Below are 22,953 nucleotides of genomic sequence, written 5' to 3' on the forward strand. Positions count from 1 at the left end.
CAGGGATAATACTCTCTTCAGTGAGTTAAGGTTTTATCTAAAGTCATCAAGATCATTCTGGGAAGAAAAAAAAACCTCTAAAGTGAGAAATTGCTAAGGGCCTACCTAAACTGATCAATTAGAGGAACAGAAAATATTGGGAAAAGACAATGAAATTAATGTTTCAGCAGATTACCCACACCAGCCAGAGTTGTGGCCAAGAACAACAAAAATTTTGGATTCAGAACTCAACCCCTTCATCAAATTTCCCTCTGAAAGTATTTGGATTTGTGTGTTATGGAATGATGATTGTAATAAGGAAATTGTCTTCCATAAGCATAATTATCCTGTAACAGGGTTGGATCGAGACACAGGACAGCTAACACGTGCCATTTACATACAAAGGCAGACAGCGGATGTGCATACAAGATGAAGAACTGACAGGGAAAGACCTACAAGTCTTCAAATAAAAACCAGCCCACTTTTTGGCTCCTGCTCAGTTAGCCAGTCTGTAAGTGCAGAAAGGAGGACAAGCTCACATTGCAAAGAAGGAAGTGTTAGAATCCAAGGGCCTCAGGTCAAAGAGCAGAATTTAGATAGAAACCACATCGACACCAGCACTTTGGAATGGCTGGAATGGGCAGGAGGGCAGATGTGTATGGGCTAAGCCTAGGATCTTTTGACTACAGGAGCTTGGGTAAGAGGCTGCCCCAAATTCCATCTGCTACCAATGAACGCAGAAAGGAAATATGTAGCGAGGGCCAAGCCAGGGAAACAAGAGTCCAAGGTGGGTGTGTCCTGCGTATCGAATCATTGTGCCCAGGTCAGCAAATCTGGATTCCTTTATTCTTTGGGCTACTGTCCATTCGAATGAGCAGGAAACATCTGATCTCAAGCAGTTTCAACCCCAACCTCCCTGCCCAGCTTCCGTCTAGGTTTTGTAGAGGAAGAGGAACAGCTGCAGTACTGGTCCATATTTGCTTGTGAGAGCTCCTGGTCAGCTAATTCCTGGTCCTCTCCTCCACCTAGTGGATTATCCAGGCTACAGGGACTGGAAAGAACAGTAATGAGAAGGGTGTACTTTTGCAGATAGATCTGGACTTCTGTTTTTTTTAATTGACAATACTCTGTTCCACATCCAATCTATCCTTGCTACGTTCATTGAACTCTTTCATTTGTTCCCACTAAAGCCAATGTGTACCTGTGAGCCAACAGAATCTAATGCATTCCTTTTCTTTTTTCTTAATATTATGTATAATCGAGAGTCTCAGATCAGCACAGAAAAGCATGTTTCACTCACACATATTTCCTCTGATGGCTAAACACAATCAAACATTGGCAGGGTCATTTAATTAAATAATGGCCCACCTACTTAACAATTTGGGGCTCTCTTAAGCAACAACAGGTTAACTAGTGATAGGAGTCTTTTACAAGGAGTTTGAGATTCAATTATAGAAACAGATGAAAGAACACTGTAATGCATGGCAAAGCCAAGAATTTCAGCTTCAAAGGGAGTCAGAGCTGACTGTTACACAAAATCCATATGTAGAGATAAAGGTTAGTATCAGTGTAGGTTTAAGCCATTAGAGTATACAATATAAATTCAACAATCTATACTTCTTAGCTTACTGTGCCCCTGTCAGTCACCAGCCTTAACATCAATCAAGTCGTTGTTCTTTATTCCTTTTTGATATTTGATAGTTAATTTTTTTTATGTGTTGAATTCTGTCCATATTCATATGTTAAAATCCTATACTTTGGAATGTGACCTCATTTGGAGATGGGTTTTACAGAGGTAATCAAGTTAAAATGAGATCATTAAGGTGAGCTGTAATTTAAAATGCTGTGTCCTTATAAAAATGGGAAATTTGGGGCCGGGGATTTAGCTCAGTGGTTCCGTCGCCTGCTTTGCAAGCGCAAGGTCCTGCGTTTGATCCCTGGTACCAAAAAAAAAAAAAAAAATGGGAAATTTGAGAATACACTTGATCTTAGCCGAAAGGCTGAGAAGCGATTGAGAATAGACAGGCACAAAGGAAGAACACCATGTGAAAATGAAGACAACCATCTACGTATAAGAGAGAGAGGGCAGGAGGAAATGTTTTCCTGTCGACACCTTGATTTTGGACTTTTCTGTTTTGTTGTTTTTGTTTTTTGTTTCTGTGATGCTGGGGATTGAACCCACAGCTCTTGCAAGGCAAGTGCTCTACCACAACAATTCTGTTTTTTAAGCCACTCAGTTTATAAGTACTTTGTCACAGCAGCAGTCTCAAACAGTATCATTACCTCTGGTAAGTGAATAGGAAGCTCTCTGAAGAATAAAATTAATCTATCAAATGCTAGCGTTGGAGGCATCTCAGAAAACATATTGCTCACCTCTCTTGTTTTGAAGTAAATGCCCAAGGTCACACAACAAGTAAGACTTAGTCACCTTTTAGCTCCACTTCCAATGTTCTATGACAGTCGGCCAACTGTTTCAAAGGCGGGGTCAAAATCAGCTAACGATGTCGATTAGACCCCAAACTTTGTTGGAAGAGTTCTCTGGGAGCACAGTATGTAAGCACGGACTCCTCCTCCGCATTTGTAAGTGGAAGCATGTGCTAAATAGGAGAATTACTTGCTTGCTGGAAGGTAGCCAGAAAGTCAGTATCCGGCTGAGCAGCAACTTGACCTTTGGCTGGGCCTGGGGGCTCCGCCATCCCTCCAGAGAGGCTCCCAGGCAAAGATCTGGATCTGGTGGGAAGCTTGCCCCCACCTCAGTGGAGATGATTCACCAGAGCTGCTTAATCACCTAGAGGCCAGAAGCCGGGGTTCCTGTGAGCAGAATGGGGCAGAGGGGTACAGAATCTGAGTCATGCTTTATAACGGACGCGAAGACGTTATAATAGTAAGCACTCTGTTGATTAAAGTGTATGACACAGTAAATCAGCTCCACTTGGGACTGAAAAAGTCTGTCTGACATCAGTTCTGCAGCAGAGACCTTAGGAAGGTCTCCAGAGTGATTGGTACTTAGTGAGATGATTATTGTCCACACGGGTCCTGCAGCTTCTGCTGCCTTGCAACTGCTGAACTGCAGAAGGGGAGAATGCACACTATTCATTTTACCAACTACACTTAATTGGAGTGAAAATTCCTTCCCATTTATATATTTGAGAAATGTAGTTAGGTCTTGTATCAGCAATGGTATAAGCAGATGGTCATTTTCCCTTTACAGAGGCCTAATCTGCAGGAATTTGGACAGAAAAGAAGGTAAAAATCTACAGCAGGCACTGAGCATTGGTTTTTATCTAACTTTTTTGTAACTTCTCCCTGAAAATTTGAGGGGACTATGACTGTTCACTCCCCGAGAGATGAAAGATACACACAGTGCTTATAATTAAGGGACAAAGAGATGTTGACTTGGCACTTGGTTTTGCTTCACACAGTGTTACCACTAGACATCTAACTGGGTATTTAAGTAGATTATAGCTCTGCTGGAGAGTAGACATTGTTTTTAGACCTATACCCTGTTTCCTTTTCCCAGCAGGAGTGGTCCCTGGCCCTTATGGGACTTAACACAGTTGTGGTAGGTTGACATTTCTATGACCCTTCCCATACCACATAACTTTTTGCAATGACTTTGCCACGACTCTCATACAGATGGAGTCTACTTTTTCCTCACCTTGAATCTGATTAACTTTGTCCAACACAATGAGGCAGAAGTGATGCTCATGACTTCCAGACCCAGCTCTCGTTTTTACCCTCTTAGAAGGCAGCCATCATGTGAAGAAGCTCAGGCTAAACTGGGTGCAGTGGCACACATCCATAATCCCAGCTATCTAGGAGGTCAAGGCAGGAGGACTGCTAGTTCAAGGCCAGCCTGGGCAATTTAGAGACATACCGTCTCGGAAAAAAAAAAATTAAAAAGGGCTAGGGATGTATCTCAGGGGTAGGGCATACATCCAGTATGTTGAAGGCTCTGGCTTTAATGTCCAGCACAGCAAAGGCTGCGGGGGGAGGTGTGGTGAGCAGGAGGAGAGAGAGGAAGAGGAGAAGGAGGAAGAGGAGACTCTGCTGCTGCTTATCTTAGATTACTGAAATTGTAAGTGGCCATGTGGAGAGAGAGAGGGAGGGCAAGGCCTTTAAGGCATCCCTGTGCCAACCCCCAAAATGTGAATGGAGCCACTGGGAACTTCCAGTCTAGCAGAAGTGAGGGCTGAGTATAATCATACATATGAGTCCAGGTTAGACCAAGAGAACTCCCCAGCCAAATTAAATTTTGGAGGATGTTTATGATACAGCAATAGATAACTGAAATGTCAGTGGATCTAGGGCTTGCAAGACCATTGAAGAGCTGAAGGGGCAGGTACCAATAATAGCTTCTGAAAATGTCTCCCAGAATAATACTGTTATTTCTTCCATAATCTAGAAGCTAGGATCAAAAAGCCACCCACCATTTTCTAGCCCAAGAACACATCACCTTAGTCATGATTTGGGCATCAGAAAGTCACTATAAGACCTGTCAGCTTCAGAGCCAAGCCACAGAGATATTTCAGATTAGCAAAATGAATAATCAATATACAGTCAACCTCCTTTCCCCAACCCAAGTTTAAATTTAAATTATGCATAAGCATATAACTAGCAAAAAGTAAATTATGTTTGAATCCCTAGCTGCAAGGGAGTCTGGGAAATGAAAAATATTGCTTTTTAGCTAATTATTGTGGGAAGACACAGAAGGATATTTTTCTTTATTTGTTTTTTTTCACTGCATAACACCTGAAATAGTGCCTGCATGTAGGAGATGCTCATTAAATAAGGGTTAAATGGTTAAACTAAAGTTTGATAAAGGAAAGACATAATTTAGAAATGATGGTCTCATCTCTATTTAACCCAGAGTATAATAATATTCCATAAGCCAAAAGTGCCATGTTTCTGTTATTTCTCTTTATGAATATATCTTGGAGTAACTAAAAAGATTTAGGAGTGAGGATTTTCTTCAGCCTAGTACTTAATATGGTTACTATCACCAGTACAACCGTTGCAATTGAAACATGCTAAATCTGTTTGATTGTAATACATTTTCATTAGAAAAGATGAATTTGGGAGAGGGGGAAGACTTCTGATGGGCAAACTCTCCATTATTCCTGCCTCCCATGGCTTTGGCCACCACCTCTCTTCGCGGGCTTGTTCTTCAGGGTACTGACAGCTTGATTTCTCTGGGTAATGTCACACAAAGGAAATTAGCTCAGTATGTCTTCTACTGAATTCCATCTGTGGCTCAATGTTTTAAGGTATTTGTGAACAAGGCTACAGAGAAATTTTGATAAGACAAGGCAATGTTCCAGTCTCTGAGAATATTTTCCCTAAAGAACCACTTTTTAAAATACCACTGAACAGTCTGAAAATCCACCCACGCATGAGCAATCTCCTGCAATATACAGAAAGCTTTTCAGGTGTCATGGCCATAATAGCAGGTGGTTTCTCTGGGTAGAAAAATTGTGGGAAGGATACAAGGACAGAAAGCAAACTGTTTCAATATTCTGGGTACAACTTTTCCCAAGTGAATCATTCCCATATGCCTACTTTTGCCACAGGCCCCTTTCCAGAGGAAGTAATTTGTGTGAACAGAGGTGTAGAGATGGATTCTGGTGGGCAAACTTCAGTGGTGCCCATATTTGGCAGAGCTATTTAATTGTTAGAGGGCTGGGGATGTAGCTCAGTGGTGCTGCCGCCTGCCTTGCGAGTGCAAGGTTCCAAGTTTGATCCCCAGTACCAAAAACAAACAAACAAAGAAACAAAAAATTGTTAGACCTCTCTTCCACAAGTCTCAACATGCAAAATCTGAATATGCATTCGATACCTGCTTTTGCTTCCTCAAAATAAATATATAATCTTGTTATGAAGATTTAGCAGTACTCATTTAAGGCAAGGCTGCTTCTGAAATTCCAATAAAATAGATTTTAAATACAAGCTTATAAGAAAAACTGAGACTAGAGAACTTTGCAAAACGTGGTCAGGTAAGAAAGACCCCCAAATAAAATGAGAAAACCCAGATTCAGGTTCAGATTCTTTTAACTCTCTGTGTATTGGGACTAAGACTTTCTGTTTTAATTTGTAAAATGGGAATGATAGCTCCCAAGGTTATTTTGAGGATTAAAGGGTATGTGAAAGCTTAAATAATATAGGATAAACAAAAAAAACATGATATTGTTACTCTTCTCTCAGTGACTTTGTCCACTGGGTGACAATAAGAGAGTGTTGGAAGAAAGAACCTTAAACTAAAGATTTAAGTACTAAAAATATTCAACCCCAGAGGTACCACAGACATAGACTAATTTTTTCCATCTGTGCAGTTTAGGGTAGATTTGGCACACACTCAATACCAGGCAAGAAAGAAACTATGGTTTAGGCTGCTTTTAAAGTTAAAAAAAAAAAAAAAGACAGAAAAGGAAATGATTCCTTTTACAAGCATGAATGTTAAAATAGAGCCTTTATTGAGTAATTTACTGAAGCAAGACTCTGACCCTCCCTCCCCTTGTTCCACCACTCCCTATTTGTGTTCTGATTAGGTGGTTGTTTTCTATATCACGGTTTATATAGTATGATTGCTTCCTCCTCCCCAAAGGAAAGCAAACATAGATTCTCTAAACCAGCCACATGTGACTCAGAGGTTAAAAGAGCAGTTCTTTAGAGGATGATCTCCCTCAATTACTAATATTTAAGGACCTGGTTTTCAGAGCCAGGGGTTATTCAGAATATTATGGCTTTCAGATTAAGCCCCACATAAGATGCCTCAACAGAGTCAGAGTTTGTGGTTGAGAAACTGGCTTGAGAAAAAAGATAAAGTAGCAGGAAAAGCCACGGAGGGTAGGCTGATGACTCATGGTCCCTTCCTTGAACTTCAGGAATGACAAGATGGAAAGAAAAAAAAGGCAGTGTCCCGCTGCAGACCAGAGGCTGCATGAAAGGCAAGAAATTCCAGCAACCTACAGAATTCCATGGGTTCTTGAGCAGGGCAAGGTCACATATGCCTGTAATACCAGCACTGAGGGAGGCTAAGGCAGCAACGAGTTCAAATCTCTCCCAGGAAACTTAGTGAGACCCTGTCTCAAAAGAAAAAATTTTAAAGGCAGGGGGATGTAGCTCAGCAGTAGTGCACCCCGGGGTTCAATTGCCATTACTGCAAAACAATGAACAAAAAAAAGAATGACCTGGATTTTTAGGGTAAAGGCTGCCTGCCTGCCCTTCCGTGGTCAAGATGTTAAGTGCATCAAAGGAGGAACATTGGAAAAACTAAATTGATTGCCCTTTATCAGAGTGATGGTCCTAAGTTGGATCATTTTATGTTCCTGCTTAAAAATTTCACTAACTACATTGCCCCTACATGAAGTCTAAACACACAAAGGCGTAGAATATTCTTCATTGTGACCCGAATGGTCCTTGGTAGTTTCATCTTCTATTTATTTCTTACTATTTCTCTTGGAAGGTTTGAGGGACCACTTCTGATTTCCCAAATAAGCAAGATACTTTTAAACCTCCACTTGTTTGTTTACACAATTCTCTTTGCCCCCAACCGTCATCCCAGCCTGCAAACTCTTGGGGTGCTCTTCTCCTGTCCTTTCTTCTCAGCAGCTTTCTTGACTTCCACTCTCTCCTGCCACTGGGAATGAGTGTTCTTTCATCTCTGGCGTCATGGCCCTTCCAACACGCCTCTGTTAAACCACTGGATGCGATGGATTAGATCTTCCCTCAACTCACTGCACACTCCCCGACCGACCGACCGGTGTGAACAGCTTGTGTGGTTCTTGCCACCCTGTAGGGGGATGCAGGTTGGCTGAACTGAATCAAAGTAAAAGACAACCACAGCATAGATGGGTTTTTCCAGGCCTAAGAATTATGCTAGGCCTAGAAAGTGTATGCTAAATCTACACCCATAGATGATTCTGCTTTTGGGGTTCCCAGAGTGTGTGTAATTTGCTTTTATTAAAGAAGTGTCATGAATATATTTCTCTACATAAATTTGCTATTTAACATTTTCCTGCAGCCCAGTTGGTGAAAGGGGCTGAGTAATTTGAACTACTGTCCAGCTGGATTGGAATCACACCGGGGTTGTTTCAGTCGGGGCACCTTGTCTTGCTTTTCCTCTTCAGAGTCCCTCTGTCAGTCCTGGCCTTTGAAGGGATGAGCTGAATTGGAAACAGGGGATGCCAGTGAGTTTTAACCTTGTGCATTCTCTTTCTCAGCATTTAACTTTTCCTCTTTAAATTGAACAAGTTAACTGAAGAAATGTATAATCCACTTATTTCTCTTATCCATATGCCTACCTTGTTTCAGAAGAATAAAAATTTTTTTTAAAACTTTAATTAGTACATGTTTGCAGTAATGATTATATTCCTCATGGAAAGCTGGTGTGTCAATCAAGGTGGAATCAAGCTGGAAGCTTGATTCTTTTTTTCATTCCCTTCTCCCTTCCCTCCCTGTATCTCTTAGTTCTCTTCACATTTGCAAAAGATCTAGCTACCTATTTCCTATTGTCTGCCTTTTGTTTTGCTTGTTCTATATTGGATTTATGTAAGAAAAATCATGCATTATTTAAGCTTGTGCATCTAATTTATTTCACTTTACATTATGGTCTCAAGGTACATCCATTTTCCTACAAATGACTCAAATTTATCCTTCTTAATGGCAGAGTAGCACTCCACTGGGTATATATGCCACATTTTCTTTATCCATTCATCTGTTTATGGGGATATAGGTCACTTCCAAGATTTAGCTATTGTAGGGCCAGGGATTTAGCTCAGCGGTTTTGCCGCCTGCTGTGTAAGCGCAAGGACCTGAGTTCGATCTCTGGTACCAAAAAAAAAAAAAAAAAAGATTTAGCTATTGTAAATTGTACTGCTATACACGAGTATGCATGTACTACTATAATATGACATTTTTAACTCTTTTGGGAAGATACTTCAGAGAATAGCTGAATTGAATGGAATCCCTATTTTTAGTTTCCAGAACAAAAATTTAAGACAAGTTAAAACAATTAAAAAATGAACTATTCCACACTCATTCCTTTGGTTGTTTGGATGACCTTTTGTCAGTAGTGCTGGTCAGTATGAAGGACTCATGGAAAAGTTTTATGGGCATCAGTTGACACTATTTCCGGAAGTACCCTGCTCTATAGCACATGATGCTGCCAGGCCTGTGGTCACTTTTACCCTTAGACCAAATGAATTGGAGTTTGTTCAATCTTCAAATCTCTCACTCCTGCCTTGCCTTATCAAGGTTATATGCACTGTTGCTGGCTCCTGGCAGGCAGCCTGGCCGGGTCAGATCATGACTGATTTACGCCCGTGGATAAGCACAAAGACGAAGAGTAGGAGTGCTGGAGTCAGCCTGAGTTGCGATCGGTCCACACCTCTGACCAGTTGTGTGACCTCAGACCGGTTATTAAACCTTCTATGCCTCACTTGCTTTATCAGTAAAGAAAGAAATAGTGATGATGCCGCCCCCCCGGATCTGACGTGTAGAATGAGTGAGGAAATGCATAAACCACTGAGCACAGCGTCTGGCACATGGTCAGGACTCGAGAGAGATGAGCTTTGTGTTTACACTTCACTCACTGTTTAGAGTTTTAGGTAGGGCCAGGGATTTAGCTCAGTTGTTTTGCTGACTGCTGTGCAAGCGCAAGGACCTGAGTTCAATCCCCGGTACCAAAAAAAAAAAAAAAAAAATAGAGTTTTAAGTAAGACAAGTGAGTATGGTGAAAAATTAAAGGCAGGACGGTAATTTTTAGAACCAACTTTATTTACAAAATTGCAACTCAGTCTGCTTTGGTATCATTATTGACAAAATGCCTATAACTGAGATATTAGCTAAGAAGATACATCGATTTCAGCTTTACATAAAACCAGGATCCAACACTACCCCACTTTCTTATCCCTGTTTGGCTCTGAACGCAGGTTTAACAGACAACAGACAAATAAACAAACAATGAAAAAGAAAAACCTGACAATGTACAATGACTTAAGAAACCACTTCTTTCATTTGTTTTCTACTTTAGGGTTTGGAATGAGATTACTTATCAAAAAATTTGCTATTTAGAGAGAAAGCCCTAGCGAATGGGATAAAGGTGCAGGGTTAGTTTCTCTGACATTCATAATACAATATCCATAATGGCTTTAGAAGAATGCAAATAAATAAACTTGGTAAACAGTATATATTGATAATTTCATGACAAACTTGTTTAGCTAACATCATGCTCAGGAATTAAGAACACTTCTCTATGTATTTTAAAGTTTTAATTTATTCTATAAGTTGGGTTATAGTCTTGCTCCATATTAAGGCAGGGCTCACGATTTTTTTTTTTTTTTTTTGAGACAGGGTCTCACTATGTAGTTCAGGCTGGCCTTGAACTCCAGGCAATCCTCCTGCCTCAGCCTCCCAAGTGCTACGATTACAGTCATGTGCCACCATGTCCAGCCATTCTGCTCTTTCTTAACACCCTCTCAACATTCAGTTGAGTCTTATGTACCTATGGTTAATACGCATGAGTCAGTAAAAATATCCTTTATTCAAGAATCTTTTCTTCTGAAGTTAAAATACTCCTATATTGGGTGTAGAAGAAAAAAACAACTACATTGGCTTAAAGTAAGTTGAGGTAACTAATTTGAGACAGCAAATAAATAAATCAACAAATGCCTCATTTTTGTTTTTAAACAAAATAAAACAACAATAACAATGAAAAGAAGTCACTGGGCAAATCCTCACTAACAATTTTAAAGTTGATCTATTAACATATTATTAAATAGGAAAAAGTTATTATAAAAATGTTATATAATTCCATTCATCGAATACACTCCTCTGCTGAGATATCTAATACATCTTCATCTGTACTCTCTTCTATCTCTGGCAAGTTGCCCCAAAGTAGGAAGTTTATACCTGGAAATAAAAGGCCATAAAATCTTTAGCACTCAAAACTATTACAATTCAGAACACGATACATGAAATTTAATAATATGCTATTGTTCTATGAATCAGTATCAGCAGTAAAGAGAACAGCTGTTACAAGATGGACTACAAATAAAATTATCATCTAGACACATTCTTTTTGCTTTTTGCAGTGTTGGGGATCAAACTCAGGGCCTTAGGCAGCTGCTCTGCCACTGAACTACACCCCACCTCACAAACATTCTTTAAGCCCTTTTGAGCAAGAGCTTGAATTTTAGATCCTTAAAACTCAAAAGGATCTCAGGAATCTGTCTCCTCACATCCTGCCTCCAGCAACATTATGCCATCGTCACTCTATACTGATTATTTTCAAATCTATTTTAGTGATCTTTAAGAACGGCAGTCCCACAAAAACTAGGCGTGTGGTGGCCAATGCCTCTCAATCCCAACACTCCAGGAGGCTGAGGCAGGACGGCAAGTTGGAGCCCAGCCTGCACGGCTTAGTGTCAGTAAGATTCTGTCTCAAAAAACAAACAAAAAAAGAATTTTACAAGATCCTTTTAGATTAAGAGTCTCTTTGGAGGTTCAAGGAAAATCCCTGAATAAATCGCATCTCTTCCATAAGCATAGCAGTAACTGGTGCCATTTTTCTGATTTAGAAAAAAAAAAAAAGCAAGATTTTGGAGCCAGCTATAATCTGAATGGCAATCTTTGAAGTAGGTGGGCTTCAGTTTGCAAGCTGTCAGGACAGAGCTGTAAACTTCAGGACCAGGTTGCAGCAGACAGCACTGGTAACAGAATGACCTAAAACCTCATTCAGAAAGATGAGTCAGACTGCACACAGAAGACCCAGCAGAGCACAGTATAAGACCAAACAAGCTGATGATAATGAGATGGTTTATTCTGGCCACGTGCTATATTACAGCTTGGGAGTAGTAAATTGGAAAAAAAAAAAAAGACCTCTAGGAAAGCCAAGGAAGTTCAACAAGAAAAGCAAATATCCGGCTGTTGAGCTGTCCAGGTGGGCATAAGACTTGGCCACTCTGGACCTTCTGCAGCCACACGGCAGAATGCAGTGAGCTGAGGCTTGGGCTGGGTTTGAATTCAGTTCCCACTGCTGCCATTGCTCTATGGCTGGTTTCACTACTTCCCTTACAAATGTATGCAACCAAAGGCAATATAGCTAAAAATTTTATAGAACAGTATTATACAATATTTGCTTTTCTAGTTTGTTTTATCACTCAATATGTTTCTGAGGTTTACTTATTTGATGTATTGAGACTTAGTTCATTTATTTTTAATTTTGTCGAGTAACCCACTGTGTGAATTAAAAAAAAAATAATATATATATATATTGCAAATCTAGTCTATCACTTATTTGTTCCTCTAGCTGCCCTACACAGGTGCCCAAGGAGACACATACTGAGGTATGTGCTACATTGTGGAAACAATCAACAATCAACTATTTTGAGAGAGATATTAGCATCTAAACAGGCAAAAAAAAATAGCATTTATTTGGTGAGAATATAGGTGTATACTGTATTATATTATTTTCTGTAATTTTTTTGTGTGAATTGCTTATTATGAGAAACACCCCGCCCTCACCCACAGATTGAACAGTATTCTGCTTCTAGTAACAGGCACTGAAAAGCTGACAGGATTGCAGGGAACCATCAGGCTCAAGTCTAAGTAAAAATTAGAACCCAAAAAGGTAAATGGAGAGCTGAAGCCAAGTTGCCTTTGAGAGTATCTGCCCCAAATCTATGGAATTTGAGCTAAGAATTCACAATCCTTTTTGGGAAAGTTCTGGGAAACCCAGATCTCTATGTGAAGGCTATCCTACAACACAGACCTGCAGGGCTCCTCTTTTCTAAGCATTCTAGAATTTGGTAAAACATGTGCCTGGATTCCTTCAATGTTACTGGTTCAGGTGACTCAAGGACAAGCCCAATGCCATCAGGAACACTCAGATCCTAGGCACCTAGAGAATCTTACTTTACATCATATCAGAGTTATAAAGGAGAAGTTTGATTCTTAGACTCAATATTCATAGCCATGAAGCAGCTCAGCACATTGGTTCAAAGGAGAAAAAATAAACTAGGAGATTGAATCTGACTGAAGCGCCACCTTCCTTTCTCTGTTAAGAAGGGAGGAAGGAAATCCTGTGATACATCTGTTTCTCATGGATTAGATTCAGTGCTAACAGAAGAATGCGGGGCTTTTATCTTTGAAAAATTTACCAATATTAAAAAGTAAATCAAAATTGAAAAATCTCCACCCAATGTTGTGAGTCCTCTGAAGCAGAAAAATGATATCAAAGCAGAAACTTCCTTTAATGTGTTCCATGAGCAACACAATTATAACACTAAAGGTCTAAATTAGGAGCCTGTATCCTACTTAGTGGAGTTCAGAAAAGTCCTTGCTTCAAAACAGCCTTCTTAGCACATAGAGTCTTAAATTAAGACCTCTGAAAAGACAGTATTAAGAGCCCTAGTTGAATCCCAGGTGATTAAAAAAAAAAAAATCAGCCTATAAAAAAACGAAGCATAACGGGAAGGTTTAAAGACCCTGACAACCTAGCTTGCAATTTATGAGCTTTTGATTGTGAAGGCAAATCAAGTTTAAAAGAAATAGAAATTTTTTAAAAGGAAAGAATAGATTTTAAGTTCTTAAGAAGACTAAAACATACATTTAAAAACCTGAAGCTGGTTGTGGTGGCACATGCCTGTAATCCCAGCACTCAGGAAGCTGATGCAGGAGGATTGCTACAAGTTCAAGGCCAGCCTGTTTAAGGCCAGTGAGTATAAGGCCAGCCTGAACTACCTTGTGAGACCCTGTCTCAAAAAAAAAAGGACTGCAAGTTCAAGCCCAGCCTGGGAAGAAAAGAAAGAAAGAAAGAAAGAAAGAGAGAGAGAAAGGCTTGAGATGTAACTCAATGTGAAGCCCTGGGTTCAATCCCCAATACTGAAAAAAAAAAAAGGAAAGAAAGAAAAGAAAAACATCTGAGAGGGTTAGTGCCAAATCAGACTGTGAAATCTCTTTTTTGCGGGGGGGCAGTGTCTTGCTAAGTTGCTACATTGCTCAGGCTGCTCTCACACTTGTGTTCCTCCTGCCTCAGCCTCCTAGAGTTCTGGGATTACACACATGCACCACTATGCCCTGCCTGCCAGGTTCCCCAATGTCAGCTTAGTCTGCTGTCTAAGTTGCTATTAGACATCAAGAACATGTGTCCCCTGATAAAACTGAATGACTCCAGACAATATGAAAAGCATTGTACACATACTCTTCAGAATTGGTAGTTTATTTGCTTACAAACATAAGTGGCATGACATATCAGTAATAAATATTTCTCTTGACTAAAATTCTGTAACTTATTAATATAGATGTCAAAATGTCTATCTTTACCCTAAAGAATTACCAAATACAGTGGGTTACCTAGTCTTCCTGTTCCCACCCCCACTGGCCTAGCCTCTCTCTCTTTTGTTTTCCTAGCCTCTCTTTTATGCTTTTGTTACACACACACAAAATCATGTCTAAAATTTTCCTGTAATCCCAGGACTTTGGAGGCTGAGGTGGGAAGATCTGAAGTTTGAGGTCAGCTTGGGTTACATAGTGAGTTCAAGAACACCACGGACTACATATTGAAACAAAAAACAAAACAAAATCTTAAAAAATTCTCTGGAGTTACATATCAAAGTGGTAGTTTGGAGCAAGTACAATATTAATTTTTTTTTTGAGATAGGGTCTCACTATGTAGCTCAGGCTGATTGTGAACTCACTATGTAGCCCAGGCTGGCCTTGAACTCCTGGTGATCCTCCTGCCTCAGCCTCCTGAGTGTTGAGATTACAGGCATGCGCACCATGCCTGGCCTAAAATATTAATTTTTTTTTTTGGTACCAGGGATCGAACTTGGGTCCTTGCGTTTGTGCAGCTGGCAGCCTAAAATATTAATTTAAAAAGTCCAAAAAATCCAGCCAAGTTTGAAGCCCTTAAATACAATGATCAACACAGAGATGCCAATTAATTTTGGCTACTAGTTTTTATAGGTGACTGGGAGAAAAGGATTGCTGTTTCCTTCTAGCTGATCTAACTCAGCTCTGAAGGTCTCAGAGGAAGCCTGAGCCGACGCACTGGGCCCCACACGGGTACTGCCCTGGACGGCTTGGAATCTTACCAGTTGAGTCCAGTCTGTTAATACCATAAACCGAGCGGCTGTGAAACATCCAGAAGTGTCCATTGTTGCAGGAAAGAAGGCAGGAACTACAGGGAACAATCACGTGATAACCTACAATGTTTCCGCTGAAAAAGAAAGTAAATGCTATTAGGCACCATGGAACACCTGGCCCGAGGAAGGATTTTGATGTGCTAATGGAAACAGGCCAGAGAATTTAGACCCCATGTCTTCCAAACAACCCCGTTGCTAGGGTCTTTGGGATGGGGAATTACTCTGATAGCGGTTGCAGTTCTACCTGCATGTGGGAATAGGAAGGAGTCTAAGTTAAATGTCATGATACTAACATGTTGTCATATTTCTTTGCTACTTCTATTTTATGTATTCTCTCCTCTGAAGAAGATTCTGGATGGGATTTGTTCTGCAAAGAACAAATATAAGGTTGTGCTTTGTCCTGTGAAGTACCCCAAATTGATGTGCTATTCAGACAAAATACATAAAATAAATTCAGATCTGTGGGTAAAGGCTTTTGCTACCCCAAGACTGCTGCAAGTCGGCCTCTTACATGTTCTTGTTCCATGCCAACACCTAAAAACTGTTTCAACAGATGGAGGAGTAGGAAGACAGCATGAGTCCCTGTAAACTAAACACAAGCTGGCTGCTCTAATTTTAGTTGCAGTGTTTTTGAAGGAATTCAGAGCTAAAGCAAATCCTCAGGCTCTAGAGAAAGATGAAAAAGTTTTTACTGTCTTCATCTTACCCTGCTGATTATAGGCACCTCTTTCTTCCACAACTTTTTCTAGCTAGCCACATAGTAAGTAGGGCGAACGTACAGGGAATGTTTTAGTACTTTCTTCCTAAAAAATGGCATCATGAACTATGTATACTTTGAGTTGTAAAAAATTCTTACAGTTGGCCAGGAATTTAGCTCAGTGGCACCATGCTTGCCTTGCAAGGTCCTGAGTTTGATCCCTGGTACCCGCCCCCCAAAAATTCTTACAGTTGAGCTTGGTCTCCCCATGAGATGTGGGAGGCTGTCACTTTTGGGAGACCCTATAAAGAACACTATAAAAAGTATAAGCCCCCCCAAAATATGTCTTCCAATCATAACCTGCTTAAAAGGCCAACCAAAGAAAACAGAAATCATTTTTGGAGGACAGGCAGCTGTTTGTGAGACTATATTGCAAGAGGAAACTGTATAGCTTTATTTTTTTAATTAAAAAAATTTTTTTTTGTATAGCTTTAATTACCACCTATTGTCATTCATGTATCCATTTAGTCACTCAACTGAGTTTACTGAGTATCTACTTCATGCCAAGCACTGCTCTAGGTGCTAGGACCAGCTGTAGACAAAACTAAGTCTTCGTTCTCAGATCATTATGCTCTCTTATTAAAACCCCCTCAATGGTTTCCCATGAGCCAAAAGTGAAAATAAAGAACCTCTCCACACCAAGGTCTAGAACACTGATGGCGAACCTTTTAGTGATTCATGCCCAAAGTGCAACCCAAAACCCACCTATTTATCGCAAAGTGCCAACACTGCAATTAAACCTGAATTTTAGAAAACACAACTCACACATCAACATCTTTTGTCTCAAAAGAAAAACAAATAGCCATAGATTCGCCACCCCTGGTAGAAGATCTTCTGTGTCTAAAATAGCCACATGTGGCTGCTGAGTGCTTGAAATGTGACCAGACTGAATGGGGATGTCCTGGAAGTGTGAAATGCAAGCCAGATTTTAGAAAGCAGGGGGGGAAAAAAAAAGAATATAAAAACTAGGAGGTTGGGGCCAGGGATTTAGCTCAGTGGTTTCGTTGCCTGCTGTGTAAGTGCAAGGACCTGAGTTTGATCCCCCCCCCCCACCCGTACCAAAAAAAAAAAGAAAAAAACCAACCTAGCAGGCTCAGGCAGGATTGTAAATTCAAGACTAGCCTGGGCAACTTACAAAGATCCTGTCTCAAAATAAAAAATAGAAAGGGCTGGGGATGGAGTTCAGGGTGAAGGCCCTGGGTTCATTCAATACCACTAATGCCAAAATTAAAAAAAAAAAAAATTATTCCATTAATTATTTGGGTTTCATGTCGAAATGATAATAGCTTGGACATACTGTGTTAAATCTTGGATATACTGTGTTAAATAAAATGTGTGGCTAATATTAACTATACATGTTTCTTTTAACTTGTAAAAATATTAGAAAAATTTAAATTGGGTTGAATATTTCTATTGTACAACATCGCTTCAGGTTATCTAGGTTCTGACTGTTTTTCTTGCTGTACAGCCTAGGAGAGCTTCAATTTGTGATCCTCCTGCCTCAGCCTCCTGAGTGCCAGGATTACAGGTGTGAGCCACCGAGCCCAGTTTTGAGTATGTTTTTTTTTTCGTTCCAGAGATCGAACTCGGGACCTTGAGCTTGCAAGGCAGCCAGTGGAACCACTGAGCTAAATCCCCGGCCCCTGAGTATGTTTTAACCTATTCATACTAGTCCCTCCCCTCCATGTTCAAAATCTTTTTATTCCTTTAACAGATGAAGCTTTTTGGGAGGCAGTAGCACTTTCTGAGACAGGGTCTTGCTAAGTCACCATGTTGCCCAGGCTGGGCTTGACCCTGCCTCAGGCTCGCAGAACACTGAGATCACAGGTGTGTGCTACCACATCTGGCGTTGAAACCTCTTTTTGCATGAGTTCTTTACATTTGCTGTTCTCCTGCCTAGAACATTATTTCTCTGGCTTCTTTTCACCCAGGATGAAACTCCAATGGTGTCAGTTCACGGCTTTCCTGACTATGATATCTAAAGACTTTCACCTACTTCTGTTACTCTCTATCATTTATTATTATTTCCTTTGGAGAACTTCCCACTATATTAAATATCTTAAATACATATTGATTGTGACCATTTTCCCACTAGAATAAAATGTCCAAATGCCAATGATTTTATCTCGTTTATTACTGCGTTCCTTCTAACAGTGGTGGCAGACCCATGGCACAAGTGCTGCAGCGGGCACGCAGAGCCCAGTGGCTGAGCGTCAGATAACAGTTGTGTTTTCTAACCTAAAACCTCAGGATTCATGTTTGAGCCTTTTTTTTTTTTTTTTGGTACCGGGGATCGAACTTGGGTCCTTGCACTTGGGCAGCAGGTGACGAAACCACTGAGACAAATCCCCGGCCCCTAGGATTCACGTTTAATTGCAGTGCTGACACTCTGGGATAAATACGTGGGTTTTGAGTTGGAGTTTGGCACCTGGTCTCTAAAAAGTTCGCCATCACTGCCCTACGACTTGCACGCGGTAGGCCCTCAATAGAAGTATAGATTGAATGAATTCAATTAGTCGCTAACACGGAATAGTTTGGTGATTTAAATCATTAGAATTACAATTTGTAGGGCCGGGAATTTAGCTCAGTGGTTTCGCCGCCTGCTGCGTAAGTGCTAGGACCTGAGTTCGATCCCGAGTACCAAAAATAGAAAAGAAAATACAATTTGTAACTTGAACCTCATTCAATTGAGAAAATTTCAACTTTTTTTTCCAGAGTGGGAATAATAACCCAAAGTTGTCTACCTTTCAAAAGATAATAGCAATACCTCGCATCTATATTTTATTTATAGTTTATCAGTCCTTTTAACATTCATAATTCATTTCCTTTTCACAACAACTTTACAAGGTAAATACAGAAGACATTTTAATATCTATCTTAATAACATAGAAAATTAAATAAGGAAACAAAAGTTCAGAGCTTTAGAGGTTTAAGGAATTTACTCAAGATCATATAGGCAGTGAAGGAAGGGCCCGGGTTCAAATCTTATTTTTATGACTATAATTCTCAGGGCTGTGTCCCCCCCCCCCATACACTGTCTTATTCTGGAGAAAAAAAATCAGATAACTGTGAGTGCACTTTGAAAAATTACAAAATCATATACAAATGTGAAGTATCATAAGACCCACTTTAAAAATGGCTCTAAGTAACAAATGGCTTTGCAATGGCTCATTGCATGGGTTAGACCAGTGTTCGCTGCAGCCCACTGAACCTTTCTCTGGTGTTCGGTGCCAACATTCATCTTCCAAGCCCAGCCTACCTAGAATATGGCCACCAATTACCATTTTAAACACGCGATGTCCTTCAGTTTACACTTGCAGATTTCAGTGAAATAACATCTTCCAATGAAGTCCACTGCGCTGGAGAACAAAAAAGTTCACAGTCAAATATACCTGAAAAAGTTGAACTGTGGCAAAAAAAAAAATAACAAAATTTATCATCATCATTTTTAAATGCACTGTTCAAAAGAGTTAGATATAGTCACACTGTCATGCAACGAATCGCCAGACCTTCTTCGTACTGCAAGACTCTATACTTGAGATGAAACAGATCCCAGTGCCTGGCTGCCACCATTCTACTTTCTAAGATTTGTCTATGTCAGATACCTCATGTAAGTGGAATCTTGTAGCATTTGTCTTTTTGAGATTGCTTTATCTTACTTAGCATACTATCCTTATGATTCATCCATGTTGTGGTGTATGACAGGATTTTCTTCAAGGCTGAATAATATGCCATTGTATGTATAAATATTTTATTTATTCACTTATCAGTTGAGTCAATGGACATGACATTTGGATTATGTCTATCTACTAGCTATTGTGAATAATGCTGCTATGAATATGAGTGTGCAAACCAAATATCTTTTCAAGATCTTGCTTTGAATATGTGTGTGTGTATATATGTGTGTGTATATATATATATAGTGTGTGTGTGTGTGTGTGTGTGTGTGTGTGTGTATGTATGTGTGTGTGGTACTGGGGATTGAACCTAGGGCCTCTGCACTGAGTTACATCCCCAGCTCTTTTTCATTTTGAGACAGGGTCTCATTAAGTTGCTAAATTGCCCTTGGTGGGCTTGAACTTGCAATCCTCCTGCCTTAGCCTCCTGGAGCGCTATTACAAGTATGCACCACCCGCCTGGCCTGGCCTGGTTTGAATTCTTTTAGGCAAATACCTGGATGTGGAACTACTGATAACCATACTTTTTTCCATAGGGGCTGCACCATTTTACATTTCCACAGTATACAAGGATTCTAATTTCTCCCTCCATATTCTTACCATAGAATGTACTTTTGTCATTTAGTACAAATTTTGTAAATCTAAAGAGCAGAAAGAGACTGTAAAGTAGAATTACAGTATATTTTGTACAAATCAGTTTATATTTATGAGCTCACTATACATACCTGGAAAATCTATTTTTAAAAATCTTACGTGTTCATTGATTCACACATATCTTACTACATTGGTCTATCATTATATCTCTGACAAAGAACAATAGAAAAGACTTGCTTCTATTCTAGGCTGTAGTCTAACCTATAACAAACAATCCACATATTTGAGTGTTCCTTATGTTTGCCTATTACTACAGCTATTATAGAAATGAATGAGTTTTTATGTTATGTTTTTGTATGTGCTACTAAAAAAAAAGCATCAGACAATAAATCGTAGAACCAGTTGTTGGAAAGGTTCTGTGATTTATTGTCTAGTGCTTTTTTTCTTTTCCTTTTTTTTTTTTTGCAACACACAGCTACATATGCACAAACTTAAATATTAACCCATTTACCTCTGCAATAAATTAGAGCCTTTAGCTTTGCAGTTAGCCATGACTATACTTAAACCAATTCACAAAATATTTCAAGACAGGAAGAGTCCACAGCTTGACTTGAGTATATTTAAAACCTTTAAAAACTTCTGTAATTATCATGAATTTCATTCAAAGGCTGTCATAACTTCCTTTTAAATCTGTGCCTTGGAGGACTTGGAGAATAGTTCATTCACATTTTGGGTAATTATTTTCATTTTAATAAAGTTTCAATAAAGAACAAACTCTTGGAAATCACGTAGGGCATATGTGTTGATCATGGAAAGAAAAGTACCTTTTAGAGCTAAATAAAGGTATATTTAAGTAAAATAAAATGGCTATTGTATCAAATAGGAAGCAAAATTTAAGGAGGCTACACTTAAAAGTGAAAAGTGGCAGAAAACAGATTTTAAAAGGATTCAGTTATGCAAACTGATGTGCAATATCCAAAATAGGCCTTATGGGGGATAAGGAATTATCTTAAGGCTAAGTTTTTTCATCCCATAAAGATCTATTTAGGTTTCTCTCACTGTGGGGTTGCGAGGGGGTTGAGCAACAAACTTTAAATAATGGACAGCGGAGCTGATTGAGCATGCCACTTGCAAATAATGGTAGAAAACTTTTGGTTTGGGCGTAAAACTTTACGGATAAATATGAAAACCTTACGTGATGTATCTATAAGAGTCCAGAAAATCTCGCCTGAATTTACCTCGAGTCTAAGTCATGGACTTGATTCGGAGGAACAGGATGGTTGGGCAGGGATCCGATATAAGGAATGCACGGCCAGGTGACTATAATTGAACTAGAGGCATTACATCAGGACTGACCACTTCGGCTAAACCACAGACTATGTCCAGACAGTCTGCCCACTTAGATCTACTCCGAGGGCATCATCAGACTCCTGGGAGTGGCTGGGACGCCAGACCACAACCTCTTCGCTGACTCCCGAGATCCAAGCCCTACACGCTCCCCATTTAGCTTGACTTACTTGGTAGGAGGGATGTCTGTCGAGAAAAGGTCTATGTCGGTATCAGCCAGCAAGACGGCCTTCATTCCCCGAGAGCTGAGCACCTGTTTACAGAATTTGCAACACAGGATGGACACGCATCGGTCCTTGAAACTACAGCCGCTGGTAGTCATAACGTCCCGCGGATGAGGAGGCGCGGGAATTTTGAAAAAGCAAAGAACAGGACTCTTGCTACTCTGATTCCCCCTGGCCAGAAAAAAAGGAAAGATCACGAGGTCTCGGGTTCTTCTCTAAGCACTGAAACTGGGAGGGAAGAATATTTCGCAGCTTTCCCGGTGGATGGGTAAAAGTACTATTTATTGAGTGGGAGCAGACGGGAAGCAGCAATTCTGACTCCTCTTTACTCTGGGAGCAGAGAGTGGAGTTGGGGTGGAGGGAGGAGGCGAGCGCGGTTTGAGAAAACCTCTCAGTTTTCTGCCGTCCGAAGGGTGCTCTGCTCTCGGCTCCCGGGTCTCCACGGCACTCCGCTCTTCCCGGGCCCAGGACTCAGGCCTCAGGCTGGCCCGCACGCCGGCCTCCGCACCGCGCCTCCCGTCGGCTCTCCCGCAGAGGCCGCTCCCGAGCACGGTGGTGGTGGTGGCGGAGCGGGGCGGAGGTCGCCTTCTAGGCTGCGTCCACGCAAGGTCCGTTTTCGGCTCCTTCTTCCGCTTTCTCTGCCTTTGCACCCGGCTGTCATTTTGAATTGCCAGCGCCGCGCACTGATTGGGAGAAGTAGAGCCCTCCCACGTCGCGCATTGGAAGGCCGGCCGCTTCCACCGACCCGCTCAGTGGCTTGGAGACCACACGCCCCGCCCCAGTAACGGTGCCGAGATCAGGTCGGCTTTCTGGTTGGTCGAACTTGGCCCCGCCTGCCATCTCATTGGCCGGCCTCGGCAGGTTCGGGCAAACCCTTCCTCCCTTGCCACACACGCCCTTCGCACTTCTTATTGGAGAATGTTCTACGGTCCCCGCCACTCCCTACTCTCTATTGGCGAAAATTCCTTTCAATGCCCCGCCTCCCTACCCCAGTCCAATTGGTCGTGCCGTCTCTCAAGAGTTTGTGTTTGGCTGTTGGTTCATCTTAATTCCGCCCATAAGTTCTACAGTGGGATTCGACAGCCCGGGGAGGAGCTTACAGTGGGGCCACGCCTCGGTAGTGAGTGCTGGTCACACCTCCAAGTTTCGTCCGTTCCTCCCCTCGTTCCTGGGTTCTCCCGATCAGCTATTCCTATTGGCTAGAGACTCCATCGGTCGATAGAAAGCGGGCG

The 22,953-nt window shown here is 40.9% G+C and overlaps 1 protein-coding gene across 4 annotated transcripts; it reads right to left on the reverse strand.

The window, feature by feature from the left end:
• Positions 1 to 6,489: 6,489 nt before the first annotated feature.
• On the reverse strand, positions 6,490 to 22,931 carry Rumy1 (regulator of UNG2 and MKLN1 interacting yippee protein 1). Of its 4 annotated transcripts, XM_021242343.2 has the most exons (5): positions 22,822 to 22,931; positions 21,668 to 21,750; positions 19,161 to 19,238; positions 15,072 to 15,196; positions 9,728 to 10,887 (listed from the first exon to the last, which is right to left on the reverse strand). In XM_021242343.2, exons 2-5 carry the CDS (start codon positions 21,730 to 21,732, stop codon positions 10,793 to 10,795), a joined length of 363 nt encoding a protein of 120 aa, XP_021098002.1. In that variant the 5' UTR covers positions 21,733 to 21,750; positions 22,822 to 22,931; the 3' UTR covers positions 9,728 to 10,792. The 4 variants fall into 4 exon arrangements, with proteins under 4 accessions (XP_004862126.2, XP_021098002.1, XP_087050309.1 ...); XM_004862069.4 differs by lacking the exons at positions 9,728 to 10,887; positions 22,822 to 22,931 and adding an exon at positions 6,490 to 8,141 and having other exon boundaries at positions 21,668 to 22,654; XM_087194183.1 differs by lacking the exon at positions 22,822 to 22,931 and having other exon boundaries at positions 19,161 to 19,233; positions 21,668 to 22,654.
• Positions 22,932 to 22,953: the final 22 nt, after the last annotated feature.

The sequence above is a fragment of the Heterocephalus glaber genome, unplaced genomic scaffold (genome assembly GCF_053883595.1).
Source record: "Heterocephalus glaber isolate CG9 unplaced genomic scaffold, H.glaber_assembly_v1.0 deba00001600, whole genome shotgun sequence".
Classification (NCBI taxonomy): domain Eukaryota; kingdom Metazoa; phylum Chordata; class Mammalia; order Rodentia; family Bathyergidae; genus Heterocephalus; species Heterocephalus glaber.

What these genes read in the sequence shown, in the direction of transcription:
- Rumy1 (XM_004862068.4), bottom strand. Translation starts at nt 21,819, where the DNA reads ATGACTACCAGCGGCTGTAGTTTCAAGGACCGATGCGTGTCCATCCTG. An exon ending in GACATCGCGTGTTTAAAATG is followed by an intron (nt 15,197 to 19,160) that starts GTAATTGGTGGC and finishes TTTCTTTTTCAG; the next exon opens with CGGAAACATTGTAGGTTATC. An exon ending in TAACAGACTGGACTCAACTG is followed by an intron (nt 10,888 to 15,071) that starts GTAAGATTCCAA and finishes TTTTATTTCCAG; the next exon opens with GTATAAACTTCCTACTTTGG.